The sequence below is a fragment of the Chrysemys picta genome, chromosome 1 (genome assembly GCF_011386835.1).
Source record: "Chrysemys picta bellii isolate R12L10 chromosome 1, ASM1138683v2, whole genome shotgun sequence".
Taxonomy (NCBI): domain Eukaryota; kingdom Metazoa; phylum Chordata; order Testudines; family Emydidae; genus Chrysemys; species Chrysemys picta.
The window spans coordinates 135,662,221-135,684,004 of record NC_088791.1 but is presented as its reverse complement, the minus strand read 5'-3'; the positions used below and the strand labels follow the sequence as shown (position 1 = coordinate 135,684,004).

The 21,784-nt window shown below is 48.3% G+C and overlaps 1 protein-coding gene across 6 annotated transcripts in view; it reads left to right on the top strand.

Annotated features, from left to right (window-relative positions):
* TSPAN9 (tetraspanin 9) overlaps positions 1 to 21,784 on the top strand; it is a 277,123-nt gene that overhangs the window by 125,313 nt on the left and 130,026 nt on the right. For 5 of the 6 annotated variants that reach the window (XM_065584179.1, XM_024109994.3, XM_065584167.1 and 2 more), the window contains one exon: positions 9,519 to 9,598. In XM_065584179.1, the coding sequence (XP_065440251.1) occupies positions 9,519 to 9,598 (80 nt within the window). Of the gene's footprint in view, positions 1 to 9,094; positions 9,599 to 21,784 lie in introns of those variants that run through there. The other variant, XM_008173397.4, reaches the window with a different exon arrangement.

The following is a 21,784-nucleotide window of genomic DNA, read 5'->3' as shown; positions in this document are numbered from 1 at the left end:
CCTTGCTGGCTTATGATGAAAAGGGCTCAGTAGACTGTAACCCTGGCCCTAGAGAGAGAAGGGCTAACTGGAGGGTCGCAGTGAGCCACTGAGACTAGCATATACCTCCTAGAAGCGCAGGACCCATGGGGGCAAGGTCAGCGCTCTGCCACACTATCTTTAGAAATTTCCTATTGGTATCTTGTTTGCATTTTGTCAGATTTGTAGTGAAAGTGTTCTTAATACAAACAACATGTGCTGGGTCATCATCCGAGACTGCTATAACATGAAATATATGGCAGAATATGAGTAAAACAGTGCAGGAGACATACAATTCTCCCCCAAGGAGTTCAGTCATAAATTTAATTAACGCATTATTTTTTTTAACGAGCGTCATCAGCATGGAAGCATGTCCTCTGGAATGGTGGCCAAAGCATGAAGGAGCATATGAATGTTTAGCATATCTGGCATGTAAATACCTTGCAATGCCAGCTACAAAAGTGCCATGCAAAGACCTGTTCTCACTTTCTGATGCCATTGTAAATAAGTAGAGGGCAGCACTATCTCCTGTAAATGTAAACAAACGTGTTTGTCTTCACGTTTGGCTGAACAAGAAGTAGGACTGAGTGGACTTGTAGGCTCTGACGTTTTACATTGTTTTGTTTTTGAGTGCAGTTATGTAACAAAAAAAATCTATATTTGTAAGTTGCACTTTCACCACACAGAAATTGCACTACAGCACTTGTATGAGGTGAATTAAAAAATACTATTTCTTTTGTTTATCTTTTACAGTGCAAATATTTATAATCAAGAATAATATACACTTTGATTTCAATTTCAACACAGAATGCAATATATATGAAAATGTAGAAAAACATCCAAAATATTTAATAAATTTCAATTGGTATTCTATTGTTTAACAGTGTGATTAAAACTGCGATTAATCGAAATTAATTTTTTAATCCTGATTAATTTTTTTGAGTTAATTGCGTGAGTTGACTGCGATTAATACACAGCCCTATTATTTTCTCAATATTTTCTCACATAATTACAGGCTGTGTTGTAGTGTGTTTTTTGCATTTCCTGGCTTGAGTGCTTCACTATGCAAACTTAATGGTCTGTTAACATAGGTTCTTCTTCGAGTGATTGTTCACGTCCATTACACATTAGGTGTACGCGCGCCGCGTGCACGGACGTCGGAAACTTTTTCCCTTAGCAGCTCCCGTCGGGCCGGCAGGGCCCCCTCCTTCCCGCCAGAGCGGCGCCCCGCTCCAGGGTATATATATCCCTGCCGACCCGACCCCTCCAGTTCCTTCTTACCGTCCGTGGCGGCGTTGGAACAACTCTGTCTCTCGTCTGAGAGTGTCCCTTAGCATAGTCATTAGTGTTATTTAGCAAACAGTTATCAGTTATTTAGTAGTAGTGTTGAGCTTATTAGTTAACAGCTCATTAGGTACTTAAAGTTCCTGCTGTGGTTGCTTGGTCAACCCCGGCACCGGCCCTGGGCGGCGGGGCATGCCGCACACCCAAGGCTTCAAGGCTTGTGCCATGTGCCGCAAGCCTATGCCATTGAGCGACCCCCACGACTCGTGTCTCCGCTGCCTGGGGGAAGCTCATCAGAAAGAGCGCTGCAAGATCTGCAAGGCCTTTAAGCCCAGAACTAAGAAAGAAAGAGACTTTCGCCTCAAGCAGCTGCTCATGGAGACGGCGTTGCAGCCCTCCACTTTGGTGGCACCGTCTGCCTCAGTGCGGAGCACCCCGGCATCGGTGCGGGAACCGGCGCCGGCGGGTCACCCGAAGCCCACGGCACCAACCCAACGGGGGCATGTACGACACCGGTCGTCTTCACCGGCAAAATCGAAGGGCCAACCCAAGGCCCGAGGATGCTCCCCGCATAAGAGGGCAGCGCCGGTGAAGACCTCGAGTGCGCCTAAGGCCGGCACGGCCCCGGCACAGACCCCGGTAGTGGCTCCGGCGCCGAAAGGCCCGTCGAGCCCCGGGATAGGCGCGTCGAGTGAGGATGAAGGGCTGGAGGAGCTCTTGGAACAGCCCTCCACTCCGGACACATTTGAGGCAGCTAAGGACCTTATTGCATTGTCCGTTGAGGCCCCTACACGTACTGAGGACGCTCCGCCGAAGCTGCCACACAGAGGCAAGCCGGCGATGGTGCGCCCATCACGGTCGCCGTCTCGGCACCGTTCAGGGCACCGGTCCCGGTCGAGCTCCGCCTCGGTGGACTTCCGGTTGCCCTCGGCACAGAAAGCACCGCAGCAGTCGGGCTTCAACAAGCGGTCGGCACCGACTCAGCAACCAAGCACGAGTCGGCACCGCGAGGCGTCGGCGGTACGTTACCCGAGGCCGACCAGCCGTAGTCGTTCCCAGTCCCGCGATCACCGGTCCCGATCCAGGTCCAGGTCGGCGAGACGTTGCTCCAGATCCTGGTCGCGGAGGCGCTACTCCCCAAACCCGGACCGGCACCGTCCTACGGCTCCGCCGTGGCCTTCCAGATCACCGTCCGTGGTCTCGGAGACTGACTCGGGCCGGTACGGCGGGTATGCCCATAGGGCGCAGGCTAGCAGGGACTACGAAGCCTGTGGCCATCCCCAGTGGGGCCAACCGAGCCAATGGCCATTCTGGACACCCTGGGCCTACCACCAGCAAGGGCCCCCATCTAGGACCTCGAGATCCGGGCCATCAGGGTGCCGATCCCGCTCCCCGCGGTACCGCCCGCCATCGCATAAGGAGGCAATGGTCTCTAGACCGCAGGAGCGGGAGGGAGGGGACTCGGCACCGAGCATGGTACCGTCCCAGTCCCATACTGTGGGTCAGGCCCCAGAGGAGCAACCGGTCGATGCCGGGTTGCAGGAAGATGAGGATGGGCAGAAGGCCCCGACCTCTTCCTCCTCGCCGGACGAGGCAGTAGCGGGCACGACGGTGTCTGGCCCTCCCCCGATTGACCATCGGGCGCACCAAGACCTGCTTCGTCGGGTAGCCCTCAATCTGGGCTTGCAAGCGGAGGAGACTGTAGAACAGGAGGACCCCATGGTCGATATCCTGAGCCCGGAGGGGCCCTCCAGAGTCGCTCTCCCGATTATACGGACAGTCCAGTCCAACTATAAGACGGTGTGGCAAACGCCGGCCTCCAGTGCACCAACTGCAAGAGGCGTGGAGAGGAAATACTTCGCCCCATCTAGAGGATTTGACTTCCTCTTTTTACACCCGTCTCCTTGTTCGCTGGTGGTCTCGGCGGTCAACGAGCGAGAGCGTTATGGCCAGCAAGCTCCTGCGCCCAAGGGCAAGGAAGCTAAGCGATTAGACTTGTTCGGGAGGAAAGTCTATTCATCTGGGGGCCTTCAGCTGAGGATCGCTAATCAGCAGGCGATTCTAAATAGACACAATTTTAACTCTTGGGCATCAGTCTCCAAGTTTAAGGACTCCCTACCACCGGACGCGCATCCTGAGTTCACGGCCCTGGTGGACGAGGGGATGGCGGTGGCCAAGACCTCATTGCAGGCCTCCCTCGACTCAGCCGACGCAGCGGCTAGAACAATTGCCTCAGGGGTAGTGATGAGACGTTCGGCATGGTTACAGGCTTCAGGCCTTCCGCTAGAGGTGCAGACCACACTGCAGGACCTCCCGTTTGAAGGTTCGGGCTTGTTCTCCGACCAAATGGACGCCAGGCTACATAGCCTTAAGGACTCGCGAGCAACCCTTAAGTCGTTGGGTGTGCATACCCCGGTGACACAGCGCAAGCCCTTTAAACCTCAGCCACCACAGAGGCAGTACCACCCTCGCCCTCGGCACGAACCGTACCGCCGTCGTGGCAGGGATAACAGGCGGAGACGTAACACTACGCCTAACCAGGGCCAAGGTCACGGCCAGGGCAAGCCGCAGCCAGGGAACAAACCAGGCTTTTGAAGCTACGCCCGAGGACAGCGTACCACATTCCATACCGGATCCTCCTCCAAGTTTCGAGGACCGCCTGTCCCATTTCTACCGGGCATGGTTGCGCATAACATCGGACCGCTGGGTCCTGCGCACAGTGAAGGCGGGCTATACCCTCCAGTTTTCCTCACCCCCTCCCTGCCATCCCCCTTCCCCGTCCCTCTTCAGGGACCCCTCTCACGAGCAACTTCTCATGCAGGAGGTACAGACCCTTCTCGCAGCAGGAGCAGTGGAAGAGGTCCCACCGGACCTAAGGGGAAAAGGATTCTACTCCAGATACTTCCTGATTCCCAAGGCAAAAGGGAGCCTCCGTCCTATCTTGGACCTGCGCGACCTAAACAAGTTTCTGATCAGAGCGCGCTTCCGTATGGTCTCCCTCGGAACTATTATCCCATCCCTGGATCCGGGGGATTGGTACGCTGCCCTCGATATGAAAGATGCCTACTTTCACATCGCTATCAATCCGGCCCACAGGCGGTTCCTGCGCTTCATTATCAACCAGTGCCATTTCCAATTTACGGTCCTGCCTTTTGGCCTGGCATCAGCACCACGAGTATTCACGAAATGCATGTCCGTGGTAGCAGCCTTCCTTCGGAAGAGAAGGATGAGTGTGTTCCCGTACTTGGACAACTGGCATCTCGCGGGCAGGTCGGAGGTCGAGGTCCGATCTCACGTGACGCTGGCCTTGCAGATGTTCGACAGACTCGGCCTCCTGGTCAATGTGCCCAAGTCCACGTTAGTCCCCACACAGAGACTGGACTTCATAGGTGCAACCCTGGACTCGGTGACCGCGCGGGCAAGCCTCCCAGAGTCACGGTTCCTGACAGTTCAGAGGGCTGTAAGCTCAGTCCAAAAATTCCCCACGACAACGGCAAGGTGTTGCATGTAGCTCCTGGGACACATGGCAGCCTGCACACATGTGGTCAGACATGCCCGCCTAAGGCTCTGGCCTTTGCAGTTGTGGTTTGCCCAAACATACCGCCCCAACAGAGACCCCTTGGATCGAGTGGTGACGATCCCAGATCAGGTGTTGGGCTAGCTCCGCTGGTGGCTCGATCAACAGCAGGTCTGCGAAGGGATCCCCTTCGCTGCCCCACAGCCCACTCTGACGTTAGTAACAGATGCATCGGACCTGGGTTGGGGGGCGCATCTGGGGGAACTGCGGACCTAAGGGCTGTGGTCCAGAGAAGACAAACTGCTTCACATCAATCTAAACGAGCTAAGAGCGGTTCGCCTCGCCTGTCAGACCTTCCACGCCACCATAGAAGGTCACAGCGTGGCAGTCCTGACGGACAACACTACCGCCATGTTCTATATAAACAAGCAGGGCGGGTCCCGGTCTTCTCCCCTCTGTCGCGAGGCACTCCAATTATGGGACTTTTGTATAGCCCATGCGATCCACCTCATCGCAACGTATCTTCCGGGGATCCAAAACGGCTTAGCGGACCGCCTCAGCCGATCCTACCGAATGCACGAATGGACGTTGAGGCGAGACGTCCTGTATTCAATCTTCCGGAGGTGGGGCTTTCCCCGGGTGGATCTGTTCGCCACCAAGGACAACAGTCAATGCCCTCAGTTCTGCTCATTCCAGAACCTCAGCCCGGGATCATTAGCAGATGCCTTCACGATCCCATGGGGAGGGAGCCTGAGGTATGCCTTCCCTCCGTTTCCTGCTCTTACACAAGGTCCTCCTCAAGACCTGCAGGGACAGGGCGACAGTTATACTCATCGCCCCGGCCTGGCCACGCCAGCATTGGTTCACGACCCTGCTGGAATTGTCCATAGCCGACCCGATCACCCTCCCCCTCCATCGCGACCTAGTCACACAAGACAAGGGTCGCCTGCTCCACCTGAACCTGTCTTCGCTACATCTCACGGCGTGGTATCTCTCTGGCTGAACAATGCAGAACACAGGTGCTCTCACCAGGTTCAACAAATCCTCCTTAGTAGTAGGAAGCCCTCTACACGAGCGACCTACCTGGCCAAATGGAAAAGGTTCTCCCACTGGTGCGAGCCTCAGCACATACAGCCTTTACAGGCCTCAGTTCCGTCGATCCTGGACTACTTACTGCACCTCAAGCATCAAGGGCTTGCGCCCGCCTCGATTAGAGTGCATTTAGCCACCATTTCGGCTTTCCATCCGGGAGAGTTGGGAGTGTCAGTGTTCTCCAACCCCACAGTGGCCCGATTCCTCAAGGGGCTGGAGAGGGTGTTTCCCTACTCGCGCCCGCCTGTCCCTGCGTGGAGTCTGAACCTAGTCCTAACAAAGCTCATGGGACCCCCCTTTGAACCCCTAGCCACTTGCTCCCTCATGCACCTCTCGTGGAAGGTGGCGTTTCTCGTGGCCATCACATCAGCCAGGAGGGTATCGGAATTGAGGGCCCTCACTTCAGAACCCCCTTATACAGTTTTTCATAAGGATAAGGTGCAGCTGAGGCCGCACCCCAAATTCCTCCCGAAAGTGGTATCGCAGTTTCACATGGGACAGGACATTTGTCTACCGGTGTTCTTCCCTAAACCCCATATGGACCCTCATCACCGCAGCCTACATACCCTTGATGTTCGAAGGGCATTGGCATTCTACCTGGAACGGACCAGGTCGTTCCGCAGAACACCTCAGCTGTTCATTGCCATTGCGGAACGTATGAAAGGCTTGCCTATCTCGACACAGCGCTTGTCGGCGTGGATTGTGCATTGTATACGCACGTGTTATGAGCTCGCCAATGTTCCGGCCCCAGAGATCCGGGCCCACTCGACTAGGGCCCAAGCGTCCTCAACGGCCTTCTTGGCACAGGTCCCTATCCAGGAGATCTGTAAAGCGGCCACCTGGTCGTCCGTGCATATGTTCACAGCCCACTACGCGATCCATCATCAGACCAGAGAGGACGCGATGGTCGGACGGGCTGTGCTACAGTCAGTTGTACCTTGACTCCTACCCACCTCCAATGGTAAGCTTGGGAATCACCTAATGTGTAATGGACGTGAACAATCACTCGAAGAAGAAAGAACGGTTACTTACCTTCTGTAACTGTTGTTCTTCGAGATGTGTTGTTCACGTCCATTACACTTCCCACCCTCCTTCCCCTCTGTCGGAGTCTCCGGCAAGAAGGAACCGGAGGGGTCGGGTCGGCAGGGATATATATACCCTGGAGCGGGGCGCCGCTCTGGCGGGAAGGAGGGGGCCCTGCCGGCCCGACGGGAGCCGCTAAGGGAAAAAGTTTCCGACGTCCGTGCACGCGGCGCGCATACACCTAATGTGTAATGGACGTGAACAACACATCTCGAAGAACACCAGTTACAGAAGGTAAGTAACCGTTCTTTTTCTTGCATGGATTTCTATCTTTTGTGTGGACAGTTCCTTTTCACAGTTATTGGTGCTCTTATGCCAGTTTATGAACATGCACAGCTAATGTGAAACCAGTTTTAAAACACCAAGCAAACCCAGAAAACTCCACATGCTCCACGGGAGTCCGCTTAGTGTAGGTTTTTCAGATAACATGGGAAAGCTGACACAGTATCTGTTATAGGAAGTCTTGATATCATTATCCCACTTGTGTTGTAGAGTCATGCTGTGAGGCATTGCATTGCTGAGTGTGAGAATTGTTGCTGTCTAGAAAGGAATAGAGCATTCAGGTCAGAGTTTGTAGTTCACAGACATTATCTATAATGAAAGAAGTCTGAGAGAATAATGTATGCTAGAGCAATGGTTCTCAATCAGCAGTACGCGTATCCCTGGGGGCATGCAGAGGTCTTCCAGGGGAACATCAACTCATCTAGATATTTGCCTAGTTTTACAACAGGCGACATAAAAAGCACTAGTGAAATTGGTACAAACTAAAATTTAATAAGAGTTGTTTATTCTGCTCTATATACTATACCCTGAAATGTAAGTACAATATTTATATTCCAATTGATTTATTTTATAATTATGTGGTAAAAATGAGAAAGTAAGCAATTGTTCAGTAACAGCATGCTGTGACACTTTTATATTTTTATGTCTGATTTGGTAAGCAAGTAGTTGTTAAGCGAGGTGAAACTTGGGATTATGCAAGACAAGTCAGACTCCAGAAAGGGGTACAGTAGTCTGGAAACGTTGAGAGCCGCTGTGCTAGAGTAATCTCTGACATACCAGTTAAATAGTGTGTAAATAGCTGCAGGCTCAGATACTGTAACATTCAGGAGATTTAGGATTGATTGATTACCCTGTAAAAAGATAGCAGCTCTGTGTTTCATGTTATGGTTAATTATATCACAGTTGATGGCGTCATACTATGTGCGTGTATAACTGAGAAATGTGCCTATTAGACAAACACTAGGTGCTAGCCGGTTCCAGTTGCTTGTCCCATGCCATTCATTTAAGCGGCAAAAAATGTAAAAGTATATGGTTACCGTTAATTTCATTGGGGGTTTGTTAACTTCTGTGTATCTAATCCTTACTTTTACAGCCTTTTATTACATTAAAGGAGTATCATTACCTCATGATTCTTGCCCATAAACAGCTAAACAGTACTTGACATTTAAAGAGATTTTCTGTTGTGCACTTGTATAGTCAAAGAGTAATACTAATCCTATTAAAGATATTATGTCATGGAGGCATGCCTTGGGGGAAGGCTTGTTCTAATTGGCTAGATGTAAAGTAGAGGGGAAGGGCTATCCAGAGAGTGGATGTATTACTTGATAGTTAGGTCAGGGATTTCTGTGGGAAATGCCCAGTGGTTGCAGTTGCTGATGATTTCACATCAACAGCAGTGCAACACTGAGAGTGAGCTCCAATAGCTGATTACTGAATGAGATACTGCAAACGGGTTAAAAAAAAAAAAAGAACAGCATGTGAGAAGCAGTCAGAGTGAGGCAGAGAAGAGAGCTGAGAGAGCAAGAAAAGTGCTCAGGCTGGAGAAAGTCTTCCACATGTACTGGACTGCCCTTTTGGAAATGGATATAAGGACCATCTGCTGTCTGTAGATCAGAGGACTAAGAGTGGGAAGAAAGAGTTTATGGTATTTTAAATAAAAAGCTAAGTTATTCATAACCAATTCGTCAAGACGTCATGAGATTGTTCCTGCATGGGATGCTGGTGCATAAATCAAAGCTGCAGATACCTATTGTACAGCTTACTTTGGTATAAAAAAGAAAAAGGACAAAAAAGCAGCAATGCGGGGAATATTGCAATAAATTCTACAGTGGCTATGTGATTTGTTTATTAAGATAAAGAAAAATCATCCTTGTATGACTGTGGCGTTCACAAGACACTGTGTTTAATGCTGAGAGATGCTAGACATTAAATCTGACAACTGTGAAAAGAGAGATCATGGAGAAATCAAGTAGTGAGGATTCTTCAATTCACCGTAGTCCATCTTTGGATAGCAAGGACTCGGACTTTGCTAAACCTTCTACCTCAGGCAGGCAGTTTGGTCGAGGTTTTACTGCTGGAGCTTTTTACGGCACTGCTGGATCACGCACACAGAGCCACACCAGGGCTGGAACAGGGACCGGCATTGGAACTGGGACTGGCATAAAAAGTGACAAATACAATGCTCCCAAAGGCAGCAAATATGTGGTGTTTTACCTGGATCTATCTTTTGTTTTCCTTTTAGAATTTAAGAAGTGCAACATGGCAAGAGGCTGCCTGTGTTGTTTGAAATACATGATGTTCCTTTTCAATTTAATGTTTTGGGTGAGTACTGCCTTTTTTTCAATTGCCTTCATTTGTTAGAGTTCTCTGTACTACTGCATTATGTGCACAGTGCATCTTTTCAGCACTACCGTAAGCTTTTTTTTCTTCCCCTCTCTTGTACCTGCATGGAATATTTACAGTGCTAAATCTGTGCCCTATGGGAAAATGTACATGTTTCCTACAGATTTTACCTTCCTATTACTCTACTTTGATTACAGATTATTAAAACTGGAGTCTTTTAATTCATGTGTTTTGACCAGGATAAATTAAAGAAGGGCAGAACCTATTTACCATTTAAAACGATACAAATCAGTTTTTAATGGAATCTTTTACATTCTTTTATAATGCCTTGTGCTGCTTTAAGTTGCAGGTTAATTTAAACCTGAATTATGTTTTTGTGTCCCCATCAATCTTCCCTACTTTTCTAATGTAATTGACAAACTGCTTTTCAAATTGAATGAAGTTTAGTCTCATTTTTTCCACCTTTTAAAAATATACATATATTATAGTCCTTAATGTGTCAGCACAAATGTAAAATGACTGGAATGACAAATGACTCCTGATTCAGTTTCAGTCGCAGTTGTCCAAATTGGTGTGTTAAATTGGAGACTAGCTCTTGCTTTTGAGGGATCAAAATTGATTTTCCTCTATCAGCTAGGGAGCGTGAGGAGATGTAACAATGCTTCAGCAAGCAGATTCAAAGTGTAACTACTACTTTGAGCAAACTAATGTCATGTACACTTGAAAAACAAGGGTGTGAAGTCAGCCAGCTACTAGGCATCCCCGTTTGGACAGTATTGGGGGGGAAATGCAAGCAAATTGAAATGTCAAGTAGGTTTCAATAGAGCACAATACAAAATTGTTTTATCAGAATTAAAGGTCAGCAGTTTTGTGATGATTAGGAAAAGCAATTATAATATTAATGTCTTTGAACTTAAAAAAATTCAAGGTTATAATTCAGAAATAAAAAACATACCTCAGAGGTAAATGAAAATGTAGTTTGGTGGTTTATTTTTAAGGTAGAAGGATATTAAAAGTCCAATTTGGATAGATATTTCTGCAGTGGAGAAGTCAACATTGAAATTAAGAGCCGTGTCTCTGCCTTAGCCACCGGCTTTTCTGTTTAGCTGACCCACTTACTGAAATAACTTTTAGCAGCCGAAGGGAATGGGAGACCTCATAGGGCACTGGACGACTCATGCACCAGTGAGCTTCAGTAGTAATGTACTGAAACATTTCCATCATGGAAGGTGTGGGAATCTGACAGAGAATCTTCTGAGCAGGTTTCACAGAAGGTTGGGGCTGCAAGGGGTCACTCAAGAACATCATTCATGATTTTTCACTACATGAATCCTACCAGAAATTTGCCTCACTTCTTTCTGGAATCCCTGTTAAGATATAAACTTGTTACCAGACTGGGCCGTTCATGCCAATACTGCATTACTCTGACTCCTTAGAAATATTTTCCTATGCTAAGTATTGCCATTAGTTTTTAGTAAATGGGACACTGAATGGGGAGGGTTCTGAGTTACTACAGAGAATTCTTTCCCAGGTGTCTGGCTGATGGGTCTTGCCCACATGCCCAGGATCTAACTGATCACCATCTTTGGGGTTGGGAAGGAATTTTCTCTTAAGTCAGATTGCTAGAGACCCTCGGGGTTTTTCGCCTTCCTCTGCCGCCTGTGGCATGGGTCACTTGCAGGTTAAACTAGTGTAAATGATGGAGTCTCTGTAACTTGAAGTCTTTAAATCATGATATGAGGACTTCAATAACTCAGCCAGCGGTTAGGGGTCTATTACAGGAGTGGGTGAGTGAGGTTCTGTGGTCTGCAATGTGCAAGACATCACACTAGATCAGGGGTCAGCAGCCTTTCAGAAGTGATGTGCCGAGTCTTCATTTAGTCACTCTAATTTAAGGTTTTGCGTGCTGGTAATACATTTTAACTTTTTTAGAAGGTCTCTTTCTAGAAGTCTGTAATACATAACTAAACTCTTATTGTAGGTAAAGTAAATAAGGTTTTTAAAACTTTTAAGAAGCTTCATTTAAAATTAAATTAAAATGCAGAGCCCCCCGGACCGGTGACCAGGACCCGGGCAGTGTGAGTGCCACTGAAAATAAGCTTGCGTGCCGCCTTCGGCACCCATGCCATAGGTTGCCTACCCCTGCACTAGATGATCATGATGGTCCCTTCTGACTTTAAAGTCTATGAGTCTATGGCTGGGTCTACACTACCCGCCTGAATCGGCGGGTAGAAATCGACCTCTCGGGGATCAATTTATCGCGTCCCAATCGATTCCCGAATCGATGCTCTTACTCCACCAGCGGAGGTGGGAGTAAGCGCCATCGACGGGAAGCCGCAGAGGTCGATTTTGCCGCCGTCCTCACAGCGGGGTAAGTCGGCTGCGATACGTCGAATTCAGCTACGCTATTCACGTAGCTGAATTTGCGTATCTTAAATCGACCCCCCCCCGTAGTGTAGATGTAGCCTTAGAGTACGTTACTCCTGGTCTTATTGCTCTTGTTCTATGTGATCAGTCCTTAGGTATCCCTCCAAACTTCACACAGTATAATAGTATTAGATCTCTATTTCATCTCCTTCCCAAGTAACATTTTTCTAGGTTGTCCATAGTTAGGTCTTAAAACTCTGTTGTTGTATCTTTTTAGTTGCTCTCCTTGCTATTTCCCCCCCAACTTTCCAGTGACCCTTTTTGTGTCGTCCCTTCATGAACTCACTCCATCCTATTGCAGACCTTCTCTCTCTGCTCAACTTTTTGATTCCCCTTCTCATCCACCACTGGGCTCTTCTCTGTCTCTCCATACAGTCTCATCATTGCTGGGGCCAAGACTTGCTCTGCAGCTCCTACTACCTGGGACAGCCTTCCTGTACCTCTGCACCTCATCAACTTTCCCTCTTATCTGAACTCTTGCCTGAAAATCTTTCTCTTCTTCCTTGGTTTACACCATTTTTCTTTTTCTTTTCTTATTAATCTTTGTCTCTGTATTCATCATGGTAACTCTATCAATTGTTCTGAGATGCTGTTTGTCTGAGCCTGACTACTCAGAATGTAAACGTTGGTGTAGAATGATGAATCTGTGGGATTTTAGAGAAGTGCTGAATACAAACTAGCAGGTTTTCAGAGTTGTTCGCAACAGGAGTTGGCTCCATTTGTGTTGTAGAAACTGTTCGAAAGCTCCCCCTTTTTACAAAAACATCAGTTGTGTTAGACTGAAGCTCTGAGACTCTTGTGCGTCCGTCTGTTATTTTCAGTGGGCTGCGGTACCACTGAATGCTACTATTGAGTGTTGATTACTTTTAACCAGAACGTTTCATCCTTTTGTCCTTTGCTGCACTCAGAGGAAAGTTGTGTATATTTTGTAAAGTTCTGGGTCAGTTAGATAAAGGATGCTATGGGCAGGTGTCTGCCTGATTTTGATGTTGCACATTGGTCTTGATCTGACCTACCGTGTTAGGTGTCTTGGGTGCCATCCCAGCTTTGCCAATGTTCCTTAACACCGATCTTCAGCAATCTCTGCTGTTCCAGCCCTGGGCTCCCCACACAGCTCTACCAATGCCCTTCAATCCCCCCCGGCAACCCCCTTGCTATTTCAAGCCTCTCCTACCAGATCTGTCAGTGCACCTCCGTCCTGCCCTATGACACACCCTATTACTGCAGTTCAAAACTCTTGTCCCCCCAACTCTGCCAGTGCATTTAATTTTGAAACTATAACAGCCCCTGCTGCTGCAGTTATATGTCCCCACACAGCTCTGCCAATACACAGTCTAAACCCATGAAGTTCAGGGCTTTTCATGAGCAGTGGCTGCCAACTTGTTCAAGACTGTTGTGGTGGCTTTGTGATGTGGAGTGTTTTCCTCAAAGGGCTCATTGTAGACCACCAAACCAGTCTGATCCTGTGACTTAACCTAAAATGTGAATCTGAGTCTCCAGAGATGGAAGGCGTACACCTTAAATCAATATCCTCTCTCCTGGCAAGTGGAAGAGACAATATTTCATGAGTTTATTTGGATAAGTCTAAATTGAAACTGACAAATTATGTTTCAGGGAGCCTGCAATCAGGTGCCAGTCTACCCGCTGTCTGTTGAATTATCCTATTAATGAGTAGTACAACATATGAATTTGTATGGCATGCTGTTGTGGTTCTGCAGTGCAGAAAACCTATTTGATTTTTTCTGTGTACTAAGCATTGTCAACAAAATGCAGTAGATAGGGGTTATTTAGAAGTCAGTGGTACTTCATTCCTGTATGTTTCGCAAGTGATATCTGTTGGGGTCTCTCGTCCTACATACCATCTTCAAATGCTGGGTCCTTCTAGCTAAGGAGCTCTGGGCAGTGTTCCCTTTTAAGTCCCATCAGTCCTGCTCTTGAGCAGTCACCCAGGAAATGAGGCCAGTGGCTCCTTTCGCCATTCACAACCTGGCAACGAGGGGCCAAGCCTGAGACCTAGCTAATCTGAGATCCCCCCATCTGGCAGCCAGTTGTGTTGCCCCTAAACCACTGGCCTGGCTCAAAGGGTACCCATCTGAAGATGCTACAGATGCAATGGTTAGAATACAGTTTGCACTGTCACATACCTAAATGTACCATCTCTGTGTTGGCCTTGGTGAACAGGTGGTACATTGTTTCTGCAGATGATCATTTCAATCGCCACATCAAGAATTGTGTTAAATGTATAGCATCTTAGTCATCTGTACCCTTGACAAGAAAATGCACTTCTTAATTTAGTACCAGGTGGATTAACTAGCCTATAATGTGGGATGCATTGATTGCTTTGAAAAAGATGCATCCTGCTCTATATGGGCAACTTGAAACAGAAGGTATTTTTCACTATATTGGTAAGAACTTCAGGTATTTTCCGTGGCCCTATGTGGTTCTTAGCAGTTGTTCTTGGCCATCTGGCTTTGCTTTCTTTTGGAGATTAGAAAAGTCTGAGCTGAGGGTTAAGGAAGCTTATAGTATTTAATTGTGTGGCTAGGATGGTGATTTATACTGAATTCATCTTAAGTGCATAATATCTTTGACAAAAAGTCTGTGCATGTACGTATATTAGTTGATTCAATTTGCCTTCCAGAGCATTTATGTGCAAATGAATCAAGTTTGCAAAGTGGCCAATACAGGCTCATAGAAGAAATCAAATATTGATTTTTGTTTATACAGATAGCAGCTTAATTAGTAAGAAAGAAAACTGCTAAATATTAAGATTGGATATGGGTTAATACAAAATATTTAACTTCAGTGCGTTATCCAGAAAGAGAGAGTGTTACAACAACTGTTTATAGAACATACTGTTAAGTCTTTAATAAGTTGTTATGAATAGAACAGTAAACTTTCAAAAATAAATGGAAGTTCACTTTTCCTATTTAAGCGAGGGAAATTTTGAAGTGGTAAGAATATTTGATCAGAGTTACAGTTGACAACTTTGCATATGGAGTTTGGTGCATGGATAAATGTTAGGTGGCCCTATTCATTTAAGTAAGGGCAATTAGTCCCAAATGGTCCATATATTTTGGAATGTTCAGAATATAAATTTTGATAGATTTTAGCATAGCTTATTGGTTTACATTTGCTAATGTGATGCATTTGTACTCTGTGAACTTTTAGTGAGAGAGAAAATCGTATTGAGATTTAATGTCATCATGGGTAAGAAAACTAAGAATAGGCAGTAAGTTACTTAATGTGGTTCTTTTGTTAAATTAAGCCTGCCTGTATATTTCTTTGACAAAAAATATAAAGCCCTCTGTTAGGAATTTAAATAATATTTATAGGTATGTTGTCATTTAAAGTTATTATTAATTACATTAATCTTGTTCAAAAGTAGATGAAATTAGTGAAGGTCAAAGTCAGATTAAGTTATAGACACATTTTTGCAAATTCAAATGTTGGATATTAGTTTCAAGCAGACTTTCTGGGCATTTTGTTAAAATGTAAGGCTGCAACAAAAAACAAGCTGAAAAAGTTAACTTGGAAATGGCAGTGCAGACAATTTCAAATCTAGCAAACAAGAATCACTATTTGATTCTGTTTATAAATATATTTTAATAAAATAAGGGACAAAGGCTATCCTTGAAAAGATTTTCTATTTCAGTAAGAAATCTAATTTTATCTAACAGGAAAGCAAGTGGTTCATAATTTCCCTTATTGAACAAAAATGACCATGGATATTTAGTGGTGGAGCAAACTTAACGGAGTATCTAAAGCCAGGAAAGCATACACCAAGATATATCTATTCTATAGTCAGATGCAGAGAGAGAGAGAGAGAGAGAGAGAAAAAAACATGTCCATTCTCCTGGGGGGATGAGACTGCTATCACAGGTATTGGTACTGTAATGCAGCTAAGACTTCTAGAGCTGTTTATATAGGGTAATCCATACTTAGAGGCATTTTTTCCGACTGGAATATATACTGTAACAACACACTGTTTAGTTTGAATTACAAAGCTTTAATGCTTATCTGAACCTGTTGGACAAATATAAATCTTGTGAGCAGGCTTTGTCCCTCTGCCTATCTGTAAGTTAATCTTCTGGGTTTAATGACACATGTGGGGTCTCTGAAATAAGAACAGAATTTCAAACTATAGACAACGTTTAACGGGGCACACATTCAGATTCACTTTATTTTTCTGACCTGGTCCTTACTGCATGATTTTGTAATCATGTTTCCCCATGTAGCGCATAACCCTTTTCTGACACAGGGAATAAAGATAAGGAGAGATGTTAAAGGATATAGGGAACCTTGTCTCATGACAAGATATCAATATTTTCTTCTATAATTTTCTGGCAGGAGTGAATCCAGAGCCACTTGAGAACATCTTAGCTGGCAAGTGACAGAATGCATATACAGTACAGAAAACCTGTACTGGCACAAAGCACCAGTGTGGTGGCATTTAAAATACTACCCAGGTAAAATGAGGCCACCTAAAAGTTCAGATTCATTATTTGTTTTTAAAGTGCTACATACTGAACTGTGAAAGAAAAAGATATTTTAATTTTGCTAAAATGCTGTTTGTTTTCATTCTTGTCTATATGAAAAAGTCTATTTTTAATGGGGGTTTCAAAGAGTAAGTAATTTCCCAGCATGCTAATTCAGATTCATTTCTTAACGTGCACTCGTGTGTGCTAGGGTTGCCAACTTTCTAATCGCAGAAAACTGAGCATCCTTGCCCTGCCCCTTCCCCAAGGCCTTGCCCCCACTCACTCCATCCCCCTCCCTCTGTCGTTCGCTCTCCCCCACCTTCACTCACTCATTTTCGCCAGGCTGGGGTAAGGGGTTGGGAGTGAGGGCTCCGGCTCGGAGTGTGGGCTCTGAGGTGGGGCCGAGGATGAGGGGTTTGGGCTGCAGGAGGGGGCTCCAGGGTGAGGCCGAGGGGTTTGGAGTGTTGGAGGGGGTACAGGCTCTGGGCTGGGTGTGTGGGCTCTGGGGTAGGGCCAGGGATGAGGAGTTTGGGGTGCAGGAAGGGGCTCTTGCCGGGGGCATGGGGTTCGGGTGCGGGAGGTGGTGCAGGGTGTGGGCTCTGGGAGGGAATTTGGGTGCGGGAAGGGGCTCAGTGTTGGGATGTGGGAGGGGGTGAGGGATGCAGCTGGGGGTGCAGGTTCTGGGGTGGGGCCAGGGATGAAGGGTTTGGGGTGCAGGAGGGGGCTCCAGGCTGGAGGATGAAGCCAAAGGGGTTCAGAGTGTGGGAGGGGACTCTAGGTTGAGGCGGGGGTTGGGGTATGGGAAGGGGTAGGGGCTCTGGGCTGGGATCCAGGCTCCAGGGTGGGGCCAGAAATGAGGGGTTCAGGGTGTGGGAGGGGGCTCTGGGCTGGAGCAGGGGGTTAGGGTGTGGGTGTGAGGGCTCCTGCTGGGGGTGTGGGCTCTGGGGTGGGGTTGGGGATGAGGGGTTTGGGGTGCAGGAGGGGGCTCGGCTGGGGCAAGGGTGTTCGGAATGCGGGCTTCGGCAGGGGGTTGGGGCGCAGGAGAGGGTTCAGGGTGCAGGCTCCTGGCATGGCACTTACCTCACGCAGCTCCCAGAAGCGGGGACATGTTCCTCAGCTCCTAGGCGAAGGCATGGCCAAGTGTCTCTGTGTGCTTTCTCCAACCATAGACACCGCCCCCGCAGCTCCTGTTGGCTGCGATTCCCAGCCAATGGGAGCTGCAGAGCTGGTGCTTGGGGCGGGGGCAGCATGTGGAGCCCCTTGGCTATCCCTCCGCCTCGTAGCTGAGGGAGATGTTGCCGTGCAGAGCTGGGCAGGGAGACTGCCAGCCCCGCACCAGCCGGACTTTTAATGGCCAGGTCAGCAGTGCCAGGGCTGCCCAGAGAGGGGGGCAAGTGGGGCAATTTGCCCCAGGCCCCGCAGGGGCCCCCACGAGAGTTTTTCGGGGCCCTTGGAGCGGGGTCCTTCACTTGCTCCGGAGGCCTCAGAAAACTCTCGTGGGGCCTGGACCCCCGGAGCTTCTTCCACTCCGGGTCTTCTGCGGCAATTCGGCAGCGGGGGGTCCTTCCACCCTGGGACCCACCGCTGAAGTGCCGGGTCTTCGGCGGCAAGACCCCAGGCCCCCTGAATCTTCTGGGAGGCCCTGAGCGGTGCTGACCGGAGCCACCAGGGTCCCTTTTCGACCAGGTGTTCCGGTCGAAAACCAGACACTTGGCAACCCTAGTATGTGCAAGGCCCAATTTGGGCTTGTGATGAGAACAGTGCAATTACACGTACATTTTTGCACATGGATCTTTTAGCCTCTGGTTTTAAAATTTGGTACACAAAAAGTTCTGATTTCCCTACGTGTCCCACTGGTTGAATATGCCATAAATAAAGCACTGTCCTTTTTACAACTTCTGTACTATGCTAAGGATGTTGACACAGCTTAAAAGTGTTTAACATTGTTTGCATCCACCCAGCATTTTATAACCATTTTAACCAGTGTCGAAGAACAATGGGTACCCTGGGAGGGTTCATACTTTCAGATGTGCTTCTGTTGAATCTGGTTTAGCTTAAACTGGTTTAGTTACAGAGAAGATGCGGCTTGCTCCAGAACTGTTTGGTTGGTTCCCCTAGGTGGCAGGGATTCAGGAACATTTTTAAAGCCATGATTTATGTTCGATATAGAAAACCTTATGTTGTGCATTTTTTATAGAATTCCTTTCACATACTGCTGTTCACTAACATCATGAGCTAATCTTGTCCTCTTTGGGAGAGGCGATGAGGGGAATAATATGAAGTTTGTCTTTGGAAATACTGTTGCTGTTGCTGCCCGGACGCTCAGGAGCCATTTATTGTTTGTTACCTTGGATAAATGGGGTATTGATTTATGATTCAAAAGTAGATTTGTCTGATACATTTGTTATAACATGGCTTGCTGGGCACAGTTGTTTGGTCATCTTTTGTGAGGCTGGCTCAATGCATTGAATGTGAGCAGCACAATAACAATTTAGAAATTAAAAACAAACAAACAATAGCTAAGTTCCTGATTATAAATATGTAATGTGGTGTAGTGACTTAGGCCACTTGATTCCATGTGGCCTAACAATTCGTAAATGAGCTTCCCAAACCCATTTTCAAGTGGGCTTCTAGATAAAGTATCCTTGTCACACCCACACAGCATGGTCTTCTCTTCTCCCTGAACCATCTGTCGTCCATTCTACTTCCCTCTTATCCCCCAGCTTCTTGCAGTGGCTCCTTTTCTGGCCGTGGTTAAAAGCTTTGACTAACTTACTGCTACACCCTTGTAATGCTTCCCTTCAGGGCTGGCTTTAGGCCGATTCCTCCAATTCCCCTGAATCGGGCCCTGCGCCCAATGGTGAGCTGGAGCCGGTTCCCAAGCTCTGGCAGCTGTCCGCCCCGGCCCCAGCTCACCTCCCCCTTCTCCCCTGAACACTCTGCCCCCCCTTCTCCTCCCCCTCCCCTGCTTCCCGCGAATCAGATGTTCGCGCAGGAAGCCAGGAAACAAGCAGTGGCAGGTAAGCTGGGGCGGGGGGAGGGGGGCGCAAGGAGGGCTCCAGGGAGGCGCGGCGCGGCCCAGTCTGGCTCTGGCCAAGCGGGTCTGGCGCCGGTCAAGCGGCACCCTCTGGCTCCGGCCCCGGCCAAGTGGCTCCCTCCTACTCCGCGGCGCGGCTCCGGCTCCGGGCAGCGCGGCTGTGGCCCTGGCCCGGCTCCAGCGCGACTCCGGCGGGGGTAAGCGGCATGGTAAGAGACCAGGGCTGGAGGGGTGTGTGTGTGGATAAGGCAGGGGCAGGGAGTCCCGGGGACAGGGAGCGGGTGGTGGGGGTTGGATTGGGCAGAGGTTCTGGGGGGGTGGTCAGGGGATGGGGGATGGGGAGGTTGGGTAGGCGTGGGAGTTCCGGGGGTCTGTTGGGGTGGTGGTGGATGGGGTCGGGGCAGTCAGGGGACAGGGAGCAGGGCAAGTTGGGTAGGGGGTGGGGTCCTGGGGGGCAATTAGGGTGGGGGGTCTTGGGAAGGAGTGGTCAGGGGACAAGGAGCAGGGTGTGGGGTTGATGGGTTGCGGTTTCTGAGGGGGACAGTCGGGGGCAGGACATGGGTGGGGGTCGGATGCGGGGGGGAATGTACTCACTGGGCGGTTCCCTACTGGGTCTTCGGCGGCAGGTCCTTCAGTGCCGCGGAAGACCCAGAGCGAAGACCCGGAGCGCCGCCGGGTGAGTCATCCCTGCCGGGGCCCCGTCGAATCGGGCCCCGCACTTCCTAAAGCTGGCCCTGTTTCCCTTCCAGCATTTCTCTGGTCCTGTCTTTACTTCAGTGCACGCTGCAGTATCTTCTGCATCTCCTAGATATAAGGGTGAGAGGGACTTGCCGCATCTTCATTACCCTGAGAAATTGGCAGCAGCAGTGGCTCCACAGATGAGCCTTGTCTCTCCCCACCATCCACCATAAATCACTAGATATTTGAGGGATGTGTTTGTTCTGGTGCAGCTGGGACAGCCAGCCTGTTGTTTGATGGACTTTCTATGTGAATTCATGCTGCTTCCCATCTCGCCTGTTCTAAGGGCCATGTAAGGGAAGACTGGAGATGACAACACAACTCAGAGGAGCAGTGAGAGAAAAAAAGAGAGCCCAGTAGAGTGCTGGGGGGCAAGTGGTTATTATAAAGGGAAAGAGAGACCACAGCTTCATTCTTCATCCTGCCTATAAACTCTCTTAGTACAACCCTCCATCTCTTTTATTCCGGAATCCACAAGTGCTGTGAGGATATAATTTGTGCTGGTAAAGGTCTCAGACAGATGGATTCAGAATTCAGGCTGAGCCACTTAAACCAGATCAAGTTCAGTGAATATGACACCTGTGAAAGGGTTCATCAGCTAGTAAAAAGTCCGGTAGATACTGATGTCCTGGTCCCACAATCACTGGTTAGCCAGTGAGTTGTTCAGAAGACTATGCTGGCTTGTGATAAGATATCCTGTTGGGCCTGGAGGATTTTTTTGATGCCTACAGGAGAGATTGTTTTGATCAGGTGGGGTGAGGGCAGTGTGGTCCAGTGGCTAGGTCAATGGCCTGGGAACCTTGGCTCTATTCCTGGTTCTACTGCTGACTCCCTGGGTGACCTTGGGCAACTCTCTTCGCCCTCTGTGATTCAGTTTCCCCATCTGTAAAATGAGGATCATGATCGTTATCTACCTTTGTAAAAGAAATCTGTGGATGCAAGTGCTGCATTTAATGAATTCATTTAGTCTAATATTTCTGACTTGCCTCTGGATTAATAGACCAAACATAAAACTTGGGTAGGTTGCTTGGTTTGGGTTTTGTTAGGACTGCCTCTCTCCATACATGCCTCTCATCATCTGGGTGGCTCTGCAATACAGATTGCTCCAAAGGTACAGTTCAGCTCAGGAAATGTAGTAGGGCAAACATGTAACTATAACTGGGACCCTGACTGTCTCTATGTGAGAAGGAAGTTAGATTTGTTTGCATGAAAAGGGGGAAGCCATTGCCTTTGAACATAAGACCAGCTAAGACTTTCGTACAGAAAGACCACAAGTTGGGCTATCTTCTTGGTAAGTGCAGTTCAGTTAATTGGGGTTCTGCTGTATGTGCAAATTAAAATATGCCCTATGCAAGGCTGAGCTACCATGGAATGACACAGTCAATTTTATGTAACTGTACCTGGTAATTGCTCTCCACTCATCCTGTGCCATCGTCTCGGTAACTTAACCTTCCAGCATCTCAGTCATTTTACGTCTAACAT